The sequence below is a fragment of the Pistacia vera genome, unplaced genomic scaffold, assembly GCF_008641045.1.
Source record: "Pistacia vera cultivar Batoury unplaced genomic scaffold, PisVer_v2 Contig522, whole genome shotgun sequence".
In the NCBI taxonomy this organism is placed as follows: Eukaryota; Viridiplantae; Streptophyta; class Magnoliopsida; order Sapindales; family Anacardiaceae; genus Pistacia; species Pistacia vera.
The window spans coordinates 261839-280742 of NW_022196360.1; the positions used below are offsets into that span (position 1 = coordinate 261839).

The following is an 18904-nucleotide window of genomic DNA, read 5'->3' on the forward strand; positions in this document are numbered from 1 at the left end:
AATATCTTACGGGCTCCAAAACTCCTCCCGGATAAAAAGTTATAGTTGTTTTAATTTGGCTTGTCCGTTTAGGGTTTCTAAGCCATGCATTTGGGCTTCTGACTTCAGCTCTCTTCAGGAATTCATCTAATGGACATTTTATGGTAGGTCTTAGATTGCGCTTAGCTTCGGATCTCTCCAAGCTCTCATATCGTAGTTCTAGCTCTCAACACCCAATTATGCCTATCATAGTTCGAGCTCTTCAATTCGAGACTGTAGCCTATAGTGCAACAACCATTTAGATCTAAGATATAAGTTTTTGAAGTGCAATTACGCACTCCAAAACCTATGGGGGTTCTGTTGTGCCAAAAATACACACTAGTGTCAGCACCACCAATCAGAGTTCAACAAGCACTTAAAGATAAGGTAATATTAGCTGTCAAAAACCCAAACTGCCTCTAAGAGATATTTTATATCAATCCTATCCCATTTTAAGATAAGAATTAAGGAGTGGTCCCCACATGTCAAGACAACTTGCAAAAACACTCATTACATTGACCTCAAAGGTATAAATGGACACTTCTCTTCATGAAAAAATGGGCTGGCTAGGCATATGAGAACTAGACAAACATTTGAGCTTTATTATTTTCTCTCTGTAAACAAAGTATTTCTCATTTTTTGTACACCTTATAGGCAATATCAGAAAAATAGCCAGAGAATAATAAAATAACAGTGGATGTAGGATTCGCTTTAAGCATCCGAACCACTATAAAAATGTCTCTTGTCAAACTATTATTTATGTTTCTGCAAACATATATAATCTCTACACCATATTCAACTCTCATAATCATTCACGTGTAATTTTTAAGAACAACTTAGCACTTTGCACGTGCGAGTGGTTGGTGTCATAATCACGCATCAATACTTTAGACAACCGGGATTTGAAAATTAAGCATGCAAAACTTTTATTTACTTCATCAAAATACTAATTAAGGTGGCATTTTTTTTTTTATCTGAAAACTAAATAAGTCCTAAATTGGAAAAAAAAAAATCTGAATAAATATGAAAAGTGTAAATATGAAAAATATTTTTGTTTTTTCACTTTTAATGTGTGATTACAAGTGTTGAGTTGTTAATTTGTAAACGACATGTTCCCACTCGAGGTTTAATGAAATGGCAAGTTGATACCTCTGGTTTCATTTATTACAAATTCCTACTCTTAAAATAACACCATTTGCTAAAATGGTCATATACACTGTCGCGAGACGCACGTTAGCACGCTAAAGTGCGTCGATGTTTTCTTTGGCAAGAGACAAGCTCACGTTAGCAACATCCAAGCCAACAATTTTTGGCTTTTTTCGGCCGATTCCGAAATCCAAAATCACTTCTGAGATCACCGTTGGACTCTCCATAACCTCCTCTATAAAACTTATACCTTCATTTTTTGACCTCACTCAACGTTTCTGAACCACCTCCATTCTTGCCACCTTGTGAGATTAGATTACTTCTCAAGCTTTTTTTGATCGATTTAAGTACAACCGACCTCTCCAGACTTCACCACCAGCTTCTCCACCATCAGCTGATTATTGTGATGTGTTTTTTGGCCATTGGTGACTCCCAAATCGCCGAAAATTGAAGCCTAGATTAATGTCCATAACCTGCTCGATTAAAGTCCTGACCCAGCTACTGCCCATAAGCCAACCTCATCACCACCAAATTAATGGTGTAACTTTAAGGGTAGGAATCTGGAGTAAATGAAACCAGTGATATCAACTTGCCATTTCGCTAAACCTTGGGTGAGAACATGTCGTTTACTCAGAGTAAACGACATGTTCCCACCCGAAGTTTAGTGAAATGGCAAGTTGATACCCCTAGTTTCATTTACTCCAGATTCCTACTCTTAAAGTAACACCGTTAATTTGGTGGTGATGAGGTTGGCTTATGGGTAGTAGCTGGGTGAGGACTTTAATCGAGCAGGTTATGGGCATTAATTATGGCTTCAATTTTCGGCGATTTGGGAGTCACCAACGGCCAAAAAAACATCACAACAATTAGCTGATGGTGGAGAAGCTGGTGGTGGTGAAGTATGGAGAGGTCGGTTGTGCTTAAATCGATCGAAAAAAGCTTGAGAAGTAACCTAATCTCACAAGGTGGCAAGAATGGAGGTGGTTCGGAAACGTTGAGTGAGGTCAAAAAATAAAGGTATAAGTTTTATAGAGGAGGTTATGAGGAGTCCAACGATGATCTCAGAAGTGATTTTGGATTTCAGAATCAACCGGAAAAAGCCAAAAATTACTGGCTTGGATGCTGCTAACGTGAGCTTGTCTCTTACCAAAGAAAACGTTGACGCACTTTAGCATGCTAATGTGCGTCTCGCTACAGTGTATATGACAATTTTAGCAAATGGTGTTATTTTAAGAGTAGGAATCTAGAATAAATGAAACTAGAGGTATCAACTTGCCATTTCGTTAAACCTCGAGTGGGAACATGTCGTTTGCAAATTAACAACTCAACACTTGTAGTCACACATTAAAAGTGAAAAGACAAAAATATTTTTCATATTTACACTTTTCATATTTATTCAGATTTTTTTTTTTTCCAATTTAGGACTTATTTAGCTTTCAGATAAAAAAAAAAAAAATGCCACCTTAATTAGTATTTTGATGAAGTAAAAAAAGTTTTGCATGCTTAATTTTCAAATCCCGGTTGTCTAAAGTGTTGATGCGTGATTATGACACCAACCACTCGCACGTGCAAAATACTAAGTTCTTCTTAGAAATTACACGTGAATAATTATGAGAGTTGATTATGGTGTAGAGATTATATATGTTTGTAGAAACATAAATAATAGATTGACAAGAGACATTTTTATAGTGGTTCGGATGCTTAAAGCGAATCCTACATCCACTTTTATTTTATTTTATTTATTTTTTTGATATTGGCTATGTTAAACATCTTAAAATTAGTATCTTTACATATATGTCATTCTTAAATGTCATATTATATTTTACAATTTACATGTTTAAAAAAAAATAAACAATTAAATTGTGAGAATCAAAACAAAACAAATGTATGAGTTAAAGATAATTATATTATTTCATTAAAAATCTTCAAAGTAATAAAATTAAGAAATTAGGTACATTAATAAAAAAATATTTAAGAAACAAAACTACATTATATTTATTTTAGTAATTTACTCTATTTTATTAATATTATTGTTCATTTGCAATTTTTTCTAGTAATGATAGAAAATATGATGAGTTGATATAATGTTTGATGAGTTGATATTTTTTTATTTTTTTTTTTTTGGAAATTGTAACAAATTGAAGAATCCAAAAGAAAAGATAATTAGATTTGGAATTCAATGAATTTAATAAGGCTATTATTGATAAAAAAAAATAATTAAATAATTTTAGATGTCTTGGTATCAAGATAAAGGCCAAAAAATTTTGCTTAATAATTTTTATCTTACAAACTAACATAAGTTAAAAAAAATTAAAATAATATAAATATATGAATCACCCAAATTTAGTTCAGTAAGACTTAATAATATCGAAATAATAAAAATCGATTAACATACTTTCTCTCATAAATTTGACATAGCATGTTGATTATTGGTTTTTGATTAAATTTTTGTGTCTACTAACATCACCTAGCAATATGGTGGGAGTATCACGTCGGATTGATGAAAGAAAGTTTATGAAATCCATTTATCAACATAATATTGCCCTAATATTACCTTAAACCATAAACCCTAATATTGCCCATCATAAAATACTTTTAAAAATACAACACTATTGCACGTATATATTCAGTCTGATATGTAAAGTACAAAATCTACTTCCCTTTTTCATTTTATAAAACAGGTTTTTCTGGAAAACAATTAAATGAAACATCAAACACGAGCAAATGGCCCTAAGATTTACATGGAAAACACCAAAACATTGGAATTTGAGTTTCTAAAGTAATATGCATGCATTTAATTAATTGACGAGACTTGTAAAACAGGAAGTATTGAAGAAACAAACAAGTAAGCAGATGTTATATAAAGCTGTGCCTAGTAATAGGTTAAACTTAAACGTGCAGATAAAGGATAACTTCATACAATTCTACATGCAATACATTAATGTAGATCTTAATGAGAGAAAATCATTAAAACAACGGCAGCAGTAGACAATTGGATTATGAGAAACAGAACGGATTAATCCAGTAATCAACGAAGGGAAGAAAGAGAAATTAGAGGTGAAGAAAGTTTTAAATCTCTATATACAAACACCGTATAAACTAATAAATATTGAATACGTATAAACTGATATGGCATAGTGAGTTTGGCTCAATGATCATACATTTATAAACAAAATAAAATATAATAATACAATAATAAATTATATACGTATGAAATGGTATGGTATATATAGATGTATATATGAAATGGTCAAATAAATGTACGTAAATACATGTGCTTAATTAAGTATTCATATCCATTATAAAAAATTCAGCATAAGGCTTGTTTTTTTTTAAGGTTTTACAACAAAGAGCAATAGATCTTAAATAAGAGCACAACAGCATGCAAAAGAAAACCAAGTCTAGTAGAGTAATATAGGAGAAAAGCACACCACAACTATAAATCATAGAACTGATCAAACCTATATTTAATCTTTGATTCAATTCGTTTGCAGCTTCATGCAAGGTGATGGTGACGAAGATGGTGATGGTGATGGTGATCCAACGCTCTTTCTTCCTCACTTAAACAAGTCATCGTTGATTCAACTTCACCTTCCCAAATGTTACCATGACCACTACTCGCAAGGTGATGAACTGGGTTTGGCTGCTGCTGCTGTTGGCTCACAAACATCGTGTCATTGATTAGAGAATCGAGAAATGAAGAGAATGTATCTTCGTTATAGGTTTCGACATAATTTTCCTGGTTGATGTGTGCAGAGTGGCTAGTTGGTAAACCCATCATGAAACCATCCATCTCCATTTCGTTATCCTCCACTTGATGATTTTGATTATGATGATGAAGATTGGTAATGAAGTTTTCATTGCTTTCAGTAGCTGTTGCTTCTGTGTCTAAAGATTCGGGATTGAGATTGGGATGAGTATTAGGGTTAGGGTTTGAAGTTGAAGCAAGATGATCATTATTTCCGATAAGATCTGAGGAAGTAGGTAATGGGTCTAACGGCTTGTGGGTTCTTGGATCAATTCCTTGATTAATCAGCTTTTTGCTAAGATGGGTATTCCAATAATTCTTGATCTCATTGTCAGTGCGTCCTGGGATTCTTCCCGCTATCAAAGACCACCTGAGAGTAAGAACATGAAGGTTGACATTAACAAATCATTCATCGATAAAAAAGTAAAACAAGTGAACTCTTGACGCTGGATACAAGTAAAGTCAGTAAACTGTGAACATCTGATAGTATTCACGGTTTATGACCGATAAGGAATCCCTTTTTTTTCTTGTAATGCGTGCGATCATCCTCTGAATATTTATGGAGAATTGAAAGATTAATTTGGGGAAGAAATGATTAAACACCAAATTACCGGAAGAAAGAGATGAAGCACAAAAGCTCCTAGTTCAAATTCATCTTGCAGCAATAGAAGATCAATTAGAAGAGATTCATATTGGGTTAAGAAGAACCGGAGATTGACGGAGCTCTTATTGGCAAATAACGTGGTTGAATAGAAAATGAGAGGGCCGGAAGAAACAGAACAAAGAGTACCTGTTCCCGAGCAGGCGATGGAGGCGAAGAATGAGATCTTCTTCATCAGGAGCTATGCGACCTCTTTTAACACAGGGTCTGAGATAATTCATCCACCGGAGACGGCAACTCTTGCCGCAACGAAGCAGCCCGGCACGCTTCGGGAGCGTACGCCAGCGGCCTTCACCTTCTCTCTTGATATAATTGGATAAGATCTCGTCTTCCTCCGGAGTCCACGGGCCTTTCTTGATGCCCACCTTGCTACAACACGGGGTTCTAGTACCAGAAGAAGGGTTTCTCATATTAACTGCTAATGAAATTTTCAAGCGTTGCTTTCTTTCAAGGGCTGGTTTGTGTGGGAGGTAAAGCTCGATGGAGGAATGAATTAATGAAGAAAATAAAGATTAGGGTTCAAGGTCGGGGATGGAGAGAGTGTTTTTGCAGATGTGAAGAGGCAAAGATGAAGTAAAGTAGTAACTAGTAAACGAGCATGATGCAGACACATCACCCTTAGACCCTACACACAGTAGAAGACTGCTCAAAGTATACATTCTTTGGCATCATTTTGATATATTTGAGATAATTAACTAGTATTATTTTTTCATTTATTTTTTAAATTTTATGACAGCAAAAATAAAGATTATTTTATAGTAATATAAATTACATGTGGGTAGCATAAAAACAGCAGCAAAACAGGATACACATATTATCCTCACTTGTCGTGATAAAAATCATAAAATATTTTACTATATATATATATATATATGCATTAATTAGCATTAAAAAAAGTGAATATATTTATTTATAAAATGTCATCTATCAATTGTGTACGTATAGCCGTATAGGTCAAAAGGAAAAAGATCACTGTGCATTTAATAGTAGAGTAAATAATATTTTCCCTCCCAAGGTTTGCCTTATTCACACTTTCCCACCTAGAGTTGATATTTCGATACTATTCAAAGTCAAATTTGGTGGCAAAAATTTTCTTTGTCACCACCATTTAAACCTCCGATCTCTTCTTTACAAAACTCATTTCACTCTAATACCTGATTTTTATATCGATTATCAGTCATCGCAAAACTAAGATTTCTTATTCTTAACTGATTTTTGTTTGATTTTTGACAAGAAATATATTCTAATGGTCACCACCATTTGATTTATAGGTCTCCTCTCTATAAAAACCCTATTACCCTAGTTTCTAGTAACTCGTCGAATACTAGATGAGAAAATAAAGTGTATTTTGAGTATTAATAAAATATAAATATTGTGTAAAAAAATTGTATTTTGAAACTTTTTGGATGGAAGTGTCATTAAGGCAAACCTTTGGTGGGAAAAAGATTGCTTACTCTTTAATAGTACTGTATTTTGATTGCACGGGCGGCTGGCTGGTACTCTTTGACCTGTCCGGCTGTCCCCATATTAATGGTCTTTCTGTTTCCAAAAATTTAGAAGAAAAAGAATCTTCTCACTTTCTAAATGTTGTAAACAATTTAGAGAAAATAAAAAGAAACTAATGTGAAATTGCCACGTCAGGTGATAATTTACTTGGTTGGTAATGCTTGCCCATTTGCTTAAGCTTTAAGTTTTGAATCAGAATTGCCACGTCAGATAATAATTTACTTGGGTATTAACATAATATACATCTTTTATTTTATGGATAAGGGATAATGTGAATTTGACCTTATCCATATATTGGGTCCCATTTTACCGGCCTACCAAAATATCTCTTCTGTTTAGGACTAATGTTTTTTTTTCTTTTTCTTTTTTTACATTAAGTAAATATATTGATTGTTAATTGAAAAATATAATAATAACAAAAAAATATCAGATAATATGAAAATTAAAATTTATATGTATGATTTTAATAAACAGACCCTTGCTATCTCTTGCAGGTTTCAAAACCTGCAATTAGACCCTGCGATCTGGGTTCTTTCATCTTCTTGGATGAACCTTCACGCCGCCAATCTGGGCATTCGCCAAAAAGCCTGGAAGCGCCCGGGACAGCTACCTTGTAGGCCATTCTGGCCTGGCAACTCATCGGCTACCCAAATCCGCAAAAAGTTTCCATCTTTCAAAGGGCCAAGCCGTGAGTTCCGCCATGAAAGGCAAAAATCTTAAATCTCATCTATAGTCATCTTAATTTATCTTAATTCTCAAAATATCAAGGTTTTGTTTGAAGACATATTTAGTCATAAAATCACATTACTCAATCTAATTGCCCTTGATAAAAAGAGTAAATAACACATTCCTACTCAAAGTTTAGCGAAATCCTAAGTTGATACCTCTTATTTTATTTATTATAGATTTTTACCCTTAAATTAACACCGTTAGTGACTGTTAGAGGTGGTCGAAAACAGTAAATAAGATCAACAAGTGAAGGTATGAGTTTTGTAGAGACGGTTGTGTGGAATCCAACAATGGTCTCGAAAATAATTTTGGACTTCAGAATTAGTTGAAAAAGCCCAAAAATCGTCGACTTAGACATTGTTAACGTGAGCCGCTTTTTGTTAAAATAAGCTAGTCTTCTACCAAAGAAACCATCAACACACTTTAGCTTGTTAACGTGTGACATGCTATAGTGAAAAGTTAAAAATCTATTAAAATAAAGGTTTTAATTAGACATCTACACTATTAAACCATACAATTTTACTAGACTGGATAGTCAAAGGGTGAATATTAAAATATATCATTTTTTGAATTATTAAGGGTATAATAGGTAATTTATTGAATTTTGCAGTTAGACTTATCATTTAAATAAAACCTGTACATTTTAGGAAAATATGATTATTGAGTTGGTATGTCCAAACCGGTTTTCTAAATTTTATGTGTTATTTAAGGACTAAAATGCCCCTTTACCAATTAAGTTTATATATAAATATCAATATTTTACTTAATAGATTATATAATATCAATTTGATCCCGAAAAAATGAATTTTCAACCCAATTTAAATTGATATATCCTTTTTTTTTCTATATTTACACACTAAACATATTTTCCACATTTCATATATCTTTTAACATTATATTTTTTTTTTTTTTCAAATAATCAACCAAAAAACCATACTGTTCTACATTTTAATCTTAAATCAAAAGTTATATATATATATATAAACGACGGTATTTAAGTGATTAAGTGTGAAAGACAGGGTACAATAGAAGTATCCAAAAATCATGGGAGAAGTCTTATATGGTGATTGTTTTTGGTCTGAAACTGAGTAAATCTATCAAAATGCCAAAAAATCCAAGTGCCTAGATGCAAAATCCAAATACCCAATAAAATTTTCCACCAAAACTGCAAAGTTTCAAGAAAAATCCAAGCCAAAACTGCAAGTTTCAAAAGAAGATCAAAATACCCAAGCAAAAAATCAATTCAAAACTGCAAGCTTCAAGCAAAAATCCAAACGATCACTGTCGTGGTAACCTTGAACGGTGGCGATAGGTGTACTGGGAGTGGGAGGGAAGATAGGGGCTGCTTTGTGATGGCAATTTGAAATCCAATAATGCTTCAATGCCACCCTTAATTTGCCGTAAATGCAAGAAGTAAAAGAAATCAATTAATCACAAGCATTAAAGTTGTGGCTGTCTTCAAATAGATTCGTAAATAAGGGAGCTGTTGGGAGTGCGAGGGCAGGTTGGTGGGTTGGGCAAGGTCAGGGTAAAAAGCAAGGAGGTTGTGCAGGATTGATTTCCCGCTAGACCCGGATATCTCTATTAAAAAACAAAAACAACAACAACAACAAAAGAAAAAGTGATTTGAATTTTTTAGGGTCTTTAAAATTTTCAGGGTTTTTATTTACTTTTACTTTTTAGTGTAAAGCAATTCAAAAGACAAACTCACCGTCAATCTTGGATCTTTCCTAGTGGTTGAGATGTTGTGTTTCAATCTTGACGGCAAGGCTTCAAGACTTGACACAAAGACGCAGATGCAAATAATTAATCAGAAAGACAAACTCACCCCTAAAGAGCCATGAAATTTTTAACGGATTTGTAACAACCTTAGCTATAAGGGTGACTGCCTATAAAGGTGATTGAGAGAATATTATAATAATAGAAATATAGATTAGCTTGAACATTATTGAAAATATTTAGGAAAATGTGCTTAATTGGTTAGAATAAATTAGTGGGTATCTTATATTAATATGTTTAATTGGGAGGAATAGATTTATAAACATGTTATTTAAGGGTGCGTTTGGTTCATTATTTTGGATAGGATTTTGGGGATATAATTGGATAGTTGGATAGGGTTATGATTACGAGAATAGGATTTGCAGAATATGTGTTTGGTTGAGTATTTTGACCTTGATATTTGTGTTGAATATTTGATTAATATATTTTTTTATAAATGATTTATTAATATAATATTTTGTTGAATTTTGTTAAAATAATGTATTATTATATATATAACTTATCAAGTTACATTTTAATAATACTAAATATTTTATTGGTAATTTTGTCACCCGTAGATATTAAAAAACAAAAACCCGTATTAATTTCAAGTACTAATCCAACTGTTTAAAAACATCACATTAATATATATATCACAAAAGTACTAACTATCAACCCTTACAAACATTATTACATGTATACTTCATTAACGACTACAACATGGTCCACTGTGCTGCCCACAGTGCATTCGTTATGTTATCCCGTATAGTCGTCATGTTATCTACAATACCTTGTTGCGGTTGACTCGGTCCTTCTCCATTTCGCCCATATTCTGTCCCGTTTTGACGATCACCATATACTTGCTCATTACCCGTACTATTATTGGCTTGTTTGAAGATACGGTAATCCATATTGTACATTCTAATAAAATTATGAAGTACATAACATGCCATAACAATCTTCCCTTGTTTGTCCAATGGGTAATTGTTCATTCCATTTAGAATACGGAACCGTCTTTTCAAAACACCAAAGGTTCTCTCGATAACATTGCGGAGTGAAGCATGTTTGTAGTTAAACAACTCTTGTGGCCCCCTTTGGTTACGGCGGTGATCAGAAATATGGTAAGCCACTCGCCTATGAGGAGTGAGGAACCCATCTCTATTTGGATAACCCGCATCAACCAAATAGTATTTTCCTGTAATAATATTAGACATTTTATTTGAATTACAAGGCCTCAACAGTGGAGGTAATACGCTATAATACGTCAAGAAAATACTTATACCTGGTGGAGGATGTGGGAATCCAGAATTAGGATCATCAATAATTGAATTTAAAACTCTTGAATCATGCGCAGATCCTTCCCATCCAGTAACGACATAAGTGAACATCATCTTAAAGTCGCATACAGCCATTACATTCTGTGACATCGATCCTTTGTGATTCCGGTACCTATCGGCAAATTCACGTGGAACTGAAACGTATACATGTGTGCCATCCATGGCTCCAATACAGTCCTATAATGAAAATTGAATTTTACTCATATTAACCTACTATTAAAATTAATAACACAATGAACTCAACTATCTACTAATAGCAAACATAATGAACCAGTACCTTAAAGAAAGGGTAATATTTTCTGTTGGCTGATATTTCCAATGGAACATCATTGAAGTCAGGTGGTCTGATAAACTCTATCTTCAACTCACATATAGCGTTGCAAATTGTGGCAACATGTCTAGAGATCGTCTCACCCGAATGTTGGAAATCCTCCATCATCGTTCTGATTGTCTCATTTTTTCCAACGATTGTTAGAAATATCATAACTTGTTTTTCCACACTCGTCGTCCTGGTTGGTTGCAATTTGCCATGATCAGACAAAATTTCACATAATAATGTAAAACAGTCTTTGTCCATGCGGCACTTGTCATAAATCCTATCAAGATGACCGTTGAGTACTTCCAACATGTACTGATGACCAGTTAATACGGATGTATGTTGTGGTTCACGCCTACTTGCTTCTAACGCGGCAACACCGCAGAGTGTAACGGCTATATCTCTTAGTATTTCTTCTTTGTCCCTATCATCTGTAGCACGTCGTCTTTTTCCTGTACGGCGAGACGACGCCATTTAAACCTACACATTTGCAAAACATTTATCAACAATTAACAGTTGTTGTACTGCTTAGCAAAATATAACAGTCAATATGTAATTGTAATGACAATCGAAAATGGTGCTTACACATGTAATATCACATACATAAGTTCATACAATAGTGTTATAAATTGTAATTGTTATGACAATTACCCACTGACGCATACAAAATTGTTGTCAAACACTTATAAAATATAGTGTCATCTACTTATTATTGGGAAACTTGGTAAAAATCCAATTAGCCTTTTCCTCTATTGGGGGTTTCACGAATATATCCCGCCACCCTAGATTTTCATATAAGTACGTGACAGTCGGCAGGTAAAACTGTGTCGGTACTTGCATGGCCGTCATGATGTCAATACAATTGCTCATGGAAAAAGGATCACATGGAGCACTGGTGTTCTCTTCTGCCCTCTCATCTGCACTGCGATTGCTAGCCCTCGATCCCATAGTCCGCTTCTCCGCAAGCTCGTTCGTCAAGCTAAAAATGGCATCCGCAAGTGCTTGTCCCTGGCCGCTTTTGTGCCTCCTATTTCTCACTCTTCCATGGCCAGATGTGTTTGGCCGTTTTTCCCCAGTCGTCCGATCAGGATCAGGTTCAAAGTCGCTATCATCCATGGGAACCGCGCCGGGATTGGAAAAACTTGAGGTCTCCACCGGTTGAGATGTAGATGTGTACGCATATCTTTCGATGGCAGTTTGTTTCTCAAATATTATTTCATTAAAGCTCCTTGTGAGGAAGTCCCTTGTGGTAAAATTGTTGCGCCAGTGGGTTTTGCTGGTAAGTTAAAATAATAATATATTAATATTTAGCAGTCCGAAAAAAATGCGTACATTTACGGTGTCGTTGAATAATGTTAGTTAAAAAATATGAAAATTTACCTTGACATATTCTTGCCAAACCTCAACGGGACAAGTTGGACTTTGTGACTCGTGATCCCACCTGAACCTCGTGTGTTGCAGCAATTTCTGCCATGCTTGATAAGTTCTTCGCAGGTGAAAGAACTTAGAGGTTAATTGTGTGACGTTGAGTCGCCTGCCAGCCACTGATGATATGTCGTCTAACATTGCCTGGTAATCTGTTGTTTTTATTGTAGTACCGTGCGAAGTTTTGGCCCGCTCAGATAACAGGACCAGAAATTTGTGGGTCATCTCAGCGGACCAGGCCACATAATCACTCATCTACGGACAGTACGGTGAGGGACAACCAACATTGGGACACCATACGAATCACCAATCACATTACAAAATATAATACTCACATGTTAACGTAATCAACTAAACACATAAACTTATAAACTTATACCTCGTTCGATCCGACATTACTTGAAGACGTCAATGCAAGGGAAGATACAGACAATGTCGACCAACAGGGTGTATGACGAACTCCAAGTCTGGAAAAACATCGAAACTTTCACCTCTGCTGCAAGTAGTAATCAATCCTATGATGTCGAGACAAATTATACTGACATTTGTGCATATGAGCGTAATTTCTTGTTACGATTAAAGAACGATCTCGAATCTACAGAACAAATATATCAATTAGTGAAATCCGAATAAAATATTATAAACTATAAAACAAAACAAAAACTTATTAATACAAATCATTAGTGTGCCAAACAAAACAAAAACCGCCCATTTAAAAGGATTAATGCGTGTCAAAATAAAACAAAAACATTTATCAACCATTTGCCAAACAAAACAAAAAAGCATTTAAAATAAAACAAAAACATTTATCAACCATTTGCCAGACAAAAACAAAACGCATTTAAAAGGATTAATGCGTGTCAAAAATAAAACAAAAACTCAATTCCAAGTTTCCAACAATGTGCCAACCAAATAAAAAACGCAAAACACCTTTCCAACAATTTGCCAAACAAAACAAGATCTAAGGTGGGTGTGTGACAGATCTGGGTTCACGGTGGTGGCTAAACGGTGAAGGGTGTGTGACAGATCTGGGTTAATGGTGGTTGGGGATTGTGGGTTCACGGTGGTTGGGTATTTGAGGTGGGTTCATGGTGGGGAGCTAATGTGGGGTCACGGTGGGGAGCTAACGTCGGTTCACGGTGGGGAGCTGAGCTGGGTTCAGGGTGGGGAGTTGAGGTGGGTTCACAGTGGTTGGGGCCCTGAGCTGGGTTCACGGTGGTTGGGGGGCTGAGCTGGGTTCATGGTGGGGGCCTGAGCTGGGTTCATGGTGGTTGGGGAGCTGAGCTGCGTTCACGGTGGTTGGGGAGCTAAGCTGGGTTCACGGTGGGGAGCTAAGTTGGTTTCAAGTGAATAAAAAATGGACACTGAGAAAGTTGTGAAGATGCAGTGAAGAAAAAGTTGTGAAGATGCAGTGAAGAAACGGTCAAAAATGGGTGAAGAAATGTGAAGAAAAGTGAAAGCTGTAACGGTCAAAAATGGATACTGAAAAAGCTGTGAAGATGTAGTGAAGAAAATGGTGAAGTATGTGAAGATGCAGTGCTGCAATGGTCAAAAATGGGTGAAGAATTGTGAAAAGCTGTAAAGTTAAAAGATGTGTCAGGATTGTATTTTGGGGATAGAATTATGTAAAAAATGAACCAAACACTATCCTAATAATCCGGTCTAGAATATGGAAAATAATAATGAACCAAACACAGTGTAAACTACTGAATGCCCTAAATTAAATATTATTATTTAGTTGCATTTGGTTCGGGATGATATAAGATTAATCTGTAATCTTTGTTTAATTTTCAAGATTCCCTCGTTTGATTGTCAAGTAATAAAATATTACGTAATCTTTTATTGCAAATAGTGTTTATTGTTGGTAATAATGGGGGTAATCAAATTACCTTCCGAAGGGGTGTTAATATAAGATTACCGAGGTAATCTTAATTTTGACCTTATTTTGCCCTTAACCTTTTATCATTTCAGACACATTTGCCCTCATATGTCTACCAAATAACAATTAGCCAGACCCCCTACATTTGAGAATTTAGCTAAAACACTCTAGCCATAAAAAAGTTTAAAAGTTAACAAAATACCCCCAACCACTCAAGACCACCATCGGCCACTAGCCACCACCACTGGCCGCCGGCAAAAGTCATCATATCAGCACAAGACCGACATAATCTTGTCAGTCCTATGCCGATAAGGACGTTTTTGGCCATGGATTTGTGATCCATGGCTGAAAACTACCAAATCTGGTCGTTTCACAACCAAAGATATGACCATGAAACACCATAGATCTGGCCGTGAAAAGGCCAGATCTTCACGGCTAGATCTGTGGTCGTTTCACATTCACGCCCATATTCATGGCTAGATGTAGCCGTTTTTTGCCATGGATCAGCTGGATTAGGCCTTACCGGCGCACGACTAGCCCAATCCGACCAGTCGTGCGCCATTACGGCAACTGGCTGCAGTGGCCTGGGGTGGGTGAGGGTGATTTTGCTACAAATTAAAGTTTTATATGGTTTGGGTGTTTTAGCAAAATTTCAAATATAAGGGGTTAAAAGAAATAATTTAAAAAATAATAGAATAAAATAATATTATATTATTATTTAAAAAGGAGGGAAATTTAGTAATCTATATAACATATCCACTCATTTATCCTCCCAACCAAACATTATTATAATATACCCACCAATTTATTCTAACTAGCCAAACACATTCCTCTAAAAATTCCCTAGTAATCAATCTTTTCAATAATACAACATTCCTCAGTAATATAACATTCCCTGAACCAAACGCACCCTTTAGATTATTAAATATAACCCCTTACATTTAAAAACTTAGCCAAAAAAAACCCCATAATAAAAGTTTGGAAAATCAACGAATGCACCCCCAACAACCCAGCCACTGCAGGCCGCCGGTAGCCACCGCCGACAATCCAACGACACATGGGCATCCGAAAATGGCCTTCATGCATCGCTCTAGCCATTTTTGGCCATCAAGATGGTCGAAAACAGCCATGCCGGCCACTCCCAATGACTTCCAACGACTGTCAACAGTGGTTGGCCAGCTGTTGGTAGTGGTGGTCTACAATTTGTTTTAAATATAAGGGCATTGGCTTCGTTTGGTTCACAATTGGGTGTTTTTGGGAAAAGTTTTCTGAAAAAAGTTAAAAAAAAGTTGAATTGGGCGGGTATTACGATGTAGGATTTATAAATTAACAAAATACCCCCTATGTTTGTTTATTTACAAAACCCCCCATAATAAAACATTAAAAGTTAACAAAAACACCCCCAACCCAATCTCAAATACGGACAGCCGACCACCACTGCCAGAGGGTGGTCGGGTTCACCGTATTGGTGCATGACCGGCTGAATCTTGCCGATCATGCGCCGATATGGCCTTTGCCGGCCAGATCCACGGTGGATCTGGTCGGAAAAGGCTAGATCTGCGCACTACCGGCCAGATTCAGCCGGTAGTGCGCCATCCTAACAGATTCCGGCCATTTTCCGACAGTGGTGGCCGGAATCTGGTAAATGTAGATTACTGGGGTGTTTTTATAATTTTTAAAAAAATATTTAGGGTATTTAATTAAATTATCAAATTTAAGGAGTTTAATAAAAGTTGAATAATATTGAGAGTAGTATTCCAAAAAATCAGAATTTTTAGGTATTTTACTGTTTAACTTTTTTGGGAATACTAAAAGTAGTATTCTGAAAATTGAAACAAACGAAGCCATTATTATCCAAAAACTTAATTAAACAAGGGTAAATTGTAATGACATATTAATGTAAATTGTTTTTAAAACAGGACATTATTGTCCAAAAAATTATTAATAAGGGATAAAATTGTAACAAAAATAAGATTACCAAGTAATCTTAAAATACATAAGAAAATTGAGATAATTAGATTACCTCTTATATTACCAACAGTAATTACTATTGGTTTTGGAAGATTATCGAAATCTTATATTATAATTACTTGACAACTAAACATGGTAATAAAGTTGTAGACGGTAAAATCTACGGTTACAAATGTAGGGTCGAATCTAGTAATGCGAGCCACTAGCAGCCTGATGGACCTGCGGGTAGAACAATGAAGGTTGTGGAGGCTTGGGGCGGAATAATGTTGTGGTTTGAGAGCGAAAATGCTATGGCAAAAGGGTGATTTCTGACTACCTAATGAGAGAGTTTGCCTTTGTTTATATAGTGAACCCGGAGGGTTAGAATCCTAATGGGATTATTAGTCCTGCCTCGTGGGGGAATTCCTCCTTAGGAAGTGATATAATTCCTTGCCTTTATCGGGTCAGGCTCACCAATTTGGGTAAGATTCTAGATCTCACCAAAAAAGGAAGCAGAATTAGATTCTGATTCTCTATTTATCGAACTGTTGTGGGCTAATGGGTCGGAGCCCAGTTAAACTTAATTTGCAGGGTAGCCCCACTCGTAGAGAAGGCAGTTACCAAAGTATGTTTAAGTGTAGGCCCAACTAGAATTGGGCTAAGGCCTTGGGTCGTAACTTGTTTATTTTGTTATTAGGCCTCGTCAGGTCCAATACGATTTTTGGCCCATACACAAGTAATATAATATGACATTACCTTCGTAATCCAACATTACCTCCAACCAAACACACCCTGAAGGGGCGTTTGGTTCAGGAATGTTAGATTACTGGAAAGATAGATTACCTTGAAAGATTACTGGGAATCTTTAGAAAAATGTGTTTGGTTAGTTGGTGGGTATGTTATATTAATATGTTTGGTTATGGGGAATAAATTGGTGGGTATGTTATTTAAATTACCAAATTGTCCCCTTTTCAAATATTAATATAATATTATTTTTATTATTAATTTTTGAATAATTTCTTTTAACCCCCAATATTTCAGATTTAGTTAAAACACCCCTGCTTATATAAAACTTTAATTCATTACGAAATCACCTCCACCACCTGCCGCAGCCTGCCACCACCGCAGACCACCGCTGGAAGTCTCCGAAAGTCCCCATAAGCAGCTGACCGTGAGCAAGAGGCTTCGATATGGCCATTTTTGGCCATATTAATGGCCGAAAACGACCATATCAGGCCAGATCCCTGGCCATTATCGGCCAGATCTATTCCGGCCAGAATAGATCTGGCTTGATATGGCCGTTTTCGGCCATCAATATGGTTGGAAACGGCCATATCGAAGCCTCCTGGAGTCTCCCACCGAATCTCGTTCTTTTTTAGGGACTTCGGTGATTTTCTGGCAGCGGCCCATGGTGGTAGGCCCGTTGTCGGCGGTGGTGGCTAGGTGGCAGTGGTGGTTTGTAAATTATTTTAAATATAAGGGCATTATTGTCCAAAATTTTAATTAAACAAAGGTAAAATTGAAATAAAATATTAATGTAAATTTGTTTTAAAATAGGGGTATCATTGTTTAAAATTTTTATTAATAAGGGATAAAATTGTAACAAAAAGGTAACCCTGGTAATCTCATAATACCTAAGAAAATGAAGGTAATCAGATTACCTCCGATATTACCAATAGTAACCACTATTGGTATTTGAAGATTACCAGTATCTTATATTACTTAACAACCAAACATGGTAATCAAGTAATATAAGATGACATTACCCTAGTAATCATATATAACCCCCAACCAAACGCCCCCTAAAGGTGGTATCTTAATAATCTTCAAAACCATGAGGGTAGTGTTTCTATAATACCCCTAAAGTCATAATCTAAGTTTCAGTTTCTGAAACCTCAGGATGATAAGTGTATCCATTTTCTTATTACAACTCTTATAATATGCAAGGACCAGATGCAAGGTTCGTTAATCTTGGCGATGGTCGACAAATTTGCGGAAACTGTTGTTCAATTTCTATAATGGATCATAAGAGTTTGAAGGATTTTATATTTCAAATATTTGACAAATTAAGCCCTACCTAATCTCTTTGTAAGTCTCGAAATCCATTAACAAAATTAAAATGTTTTTTGTTTATTTTTCAACTTTTTTTTTTTTTTTAATGACTGGGATGTCCGACTCAACTGTGCATATATCAACTAATCTCCAAGGCCTATTGAATACCCTACAAGCCTAATGTTTCAAGATAAGCCACAAATGTGATAAGTGATCCCATGGTGGTTTAAGCCTAGAAGTTTAATGAAGGGAACAAATATTCTTAACCGTTAGACCAATCTATGGAGGTTTTTCTATTCCTTTTTAACTTCTCTTATCTCTTTAAAAAAAAAAAAAAAATTAAAAAATAATAATAATAACCGGACTTGTGGAGCTCAAA

At 35.4% G+C, this 18904-nt stretch overlaps 1 protein-coding gene across 2 annotated transcripts; it reads right to left on the reverse strand.

Annotated features, from left to right (window-relative positions):
- Window positions 1–4610: 4610 nt before the first annotated feature.
- LOC116106807 (transcription repressor MYB5-like) lies at window positions 4611–6131 on the reverse strand. Of its 2 annotated transcripts, none has more exons than XM_031393124.1 (2): window positions 5703–6131; window positions 4611–5282 (listed from the first exon to the last, which is right to left on the reverse strand). In XM_031393124.1, the coding sequence occupies exons 1-2, from the start codon at window positions 5981–5983 to the stop codon at window positions 4661–4663; spliced, it is 903 nt and encodes a 300-aa protein (XP_031248984.1). In that variant the 5' UTR covers window positions 5984–6131; the 3' UTR covers window positions 4611–4660. The 2 variants fall into 2 exon arrangements, 1 of the variants encoding a protein (XP_031248984.1); XR_004124359.1 differs by lacking the exon at window positions 5703–6131 and adding an exon at window positions 5524–5651 and having other exon boundaries at window positions 5257–5282.
- Window positions 6132–18904: the final 12773 nt, after the last annotated feature.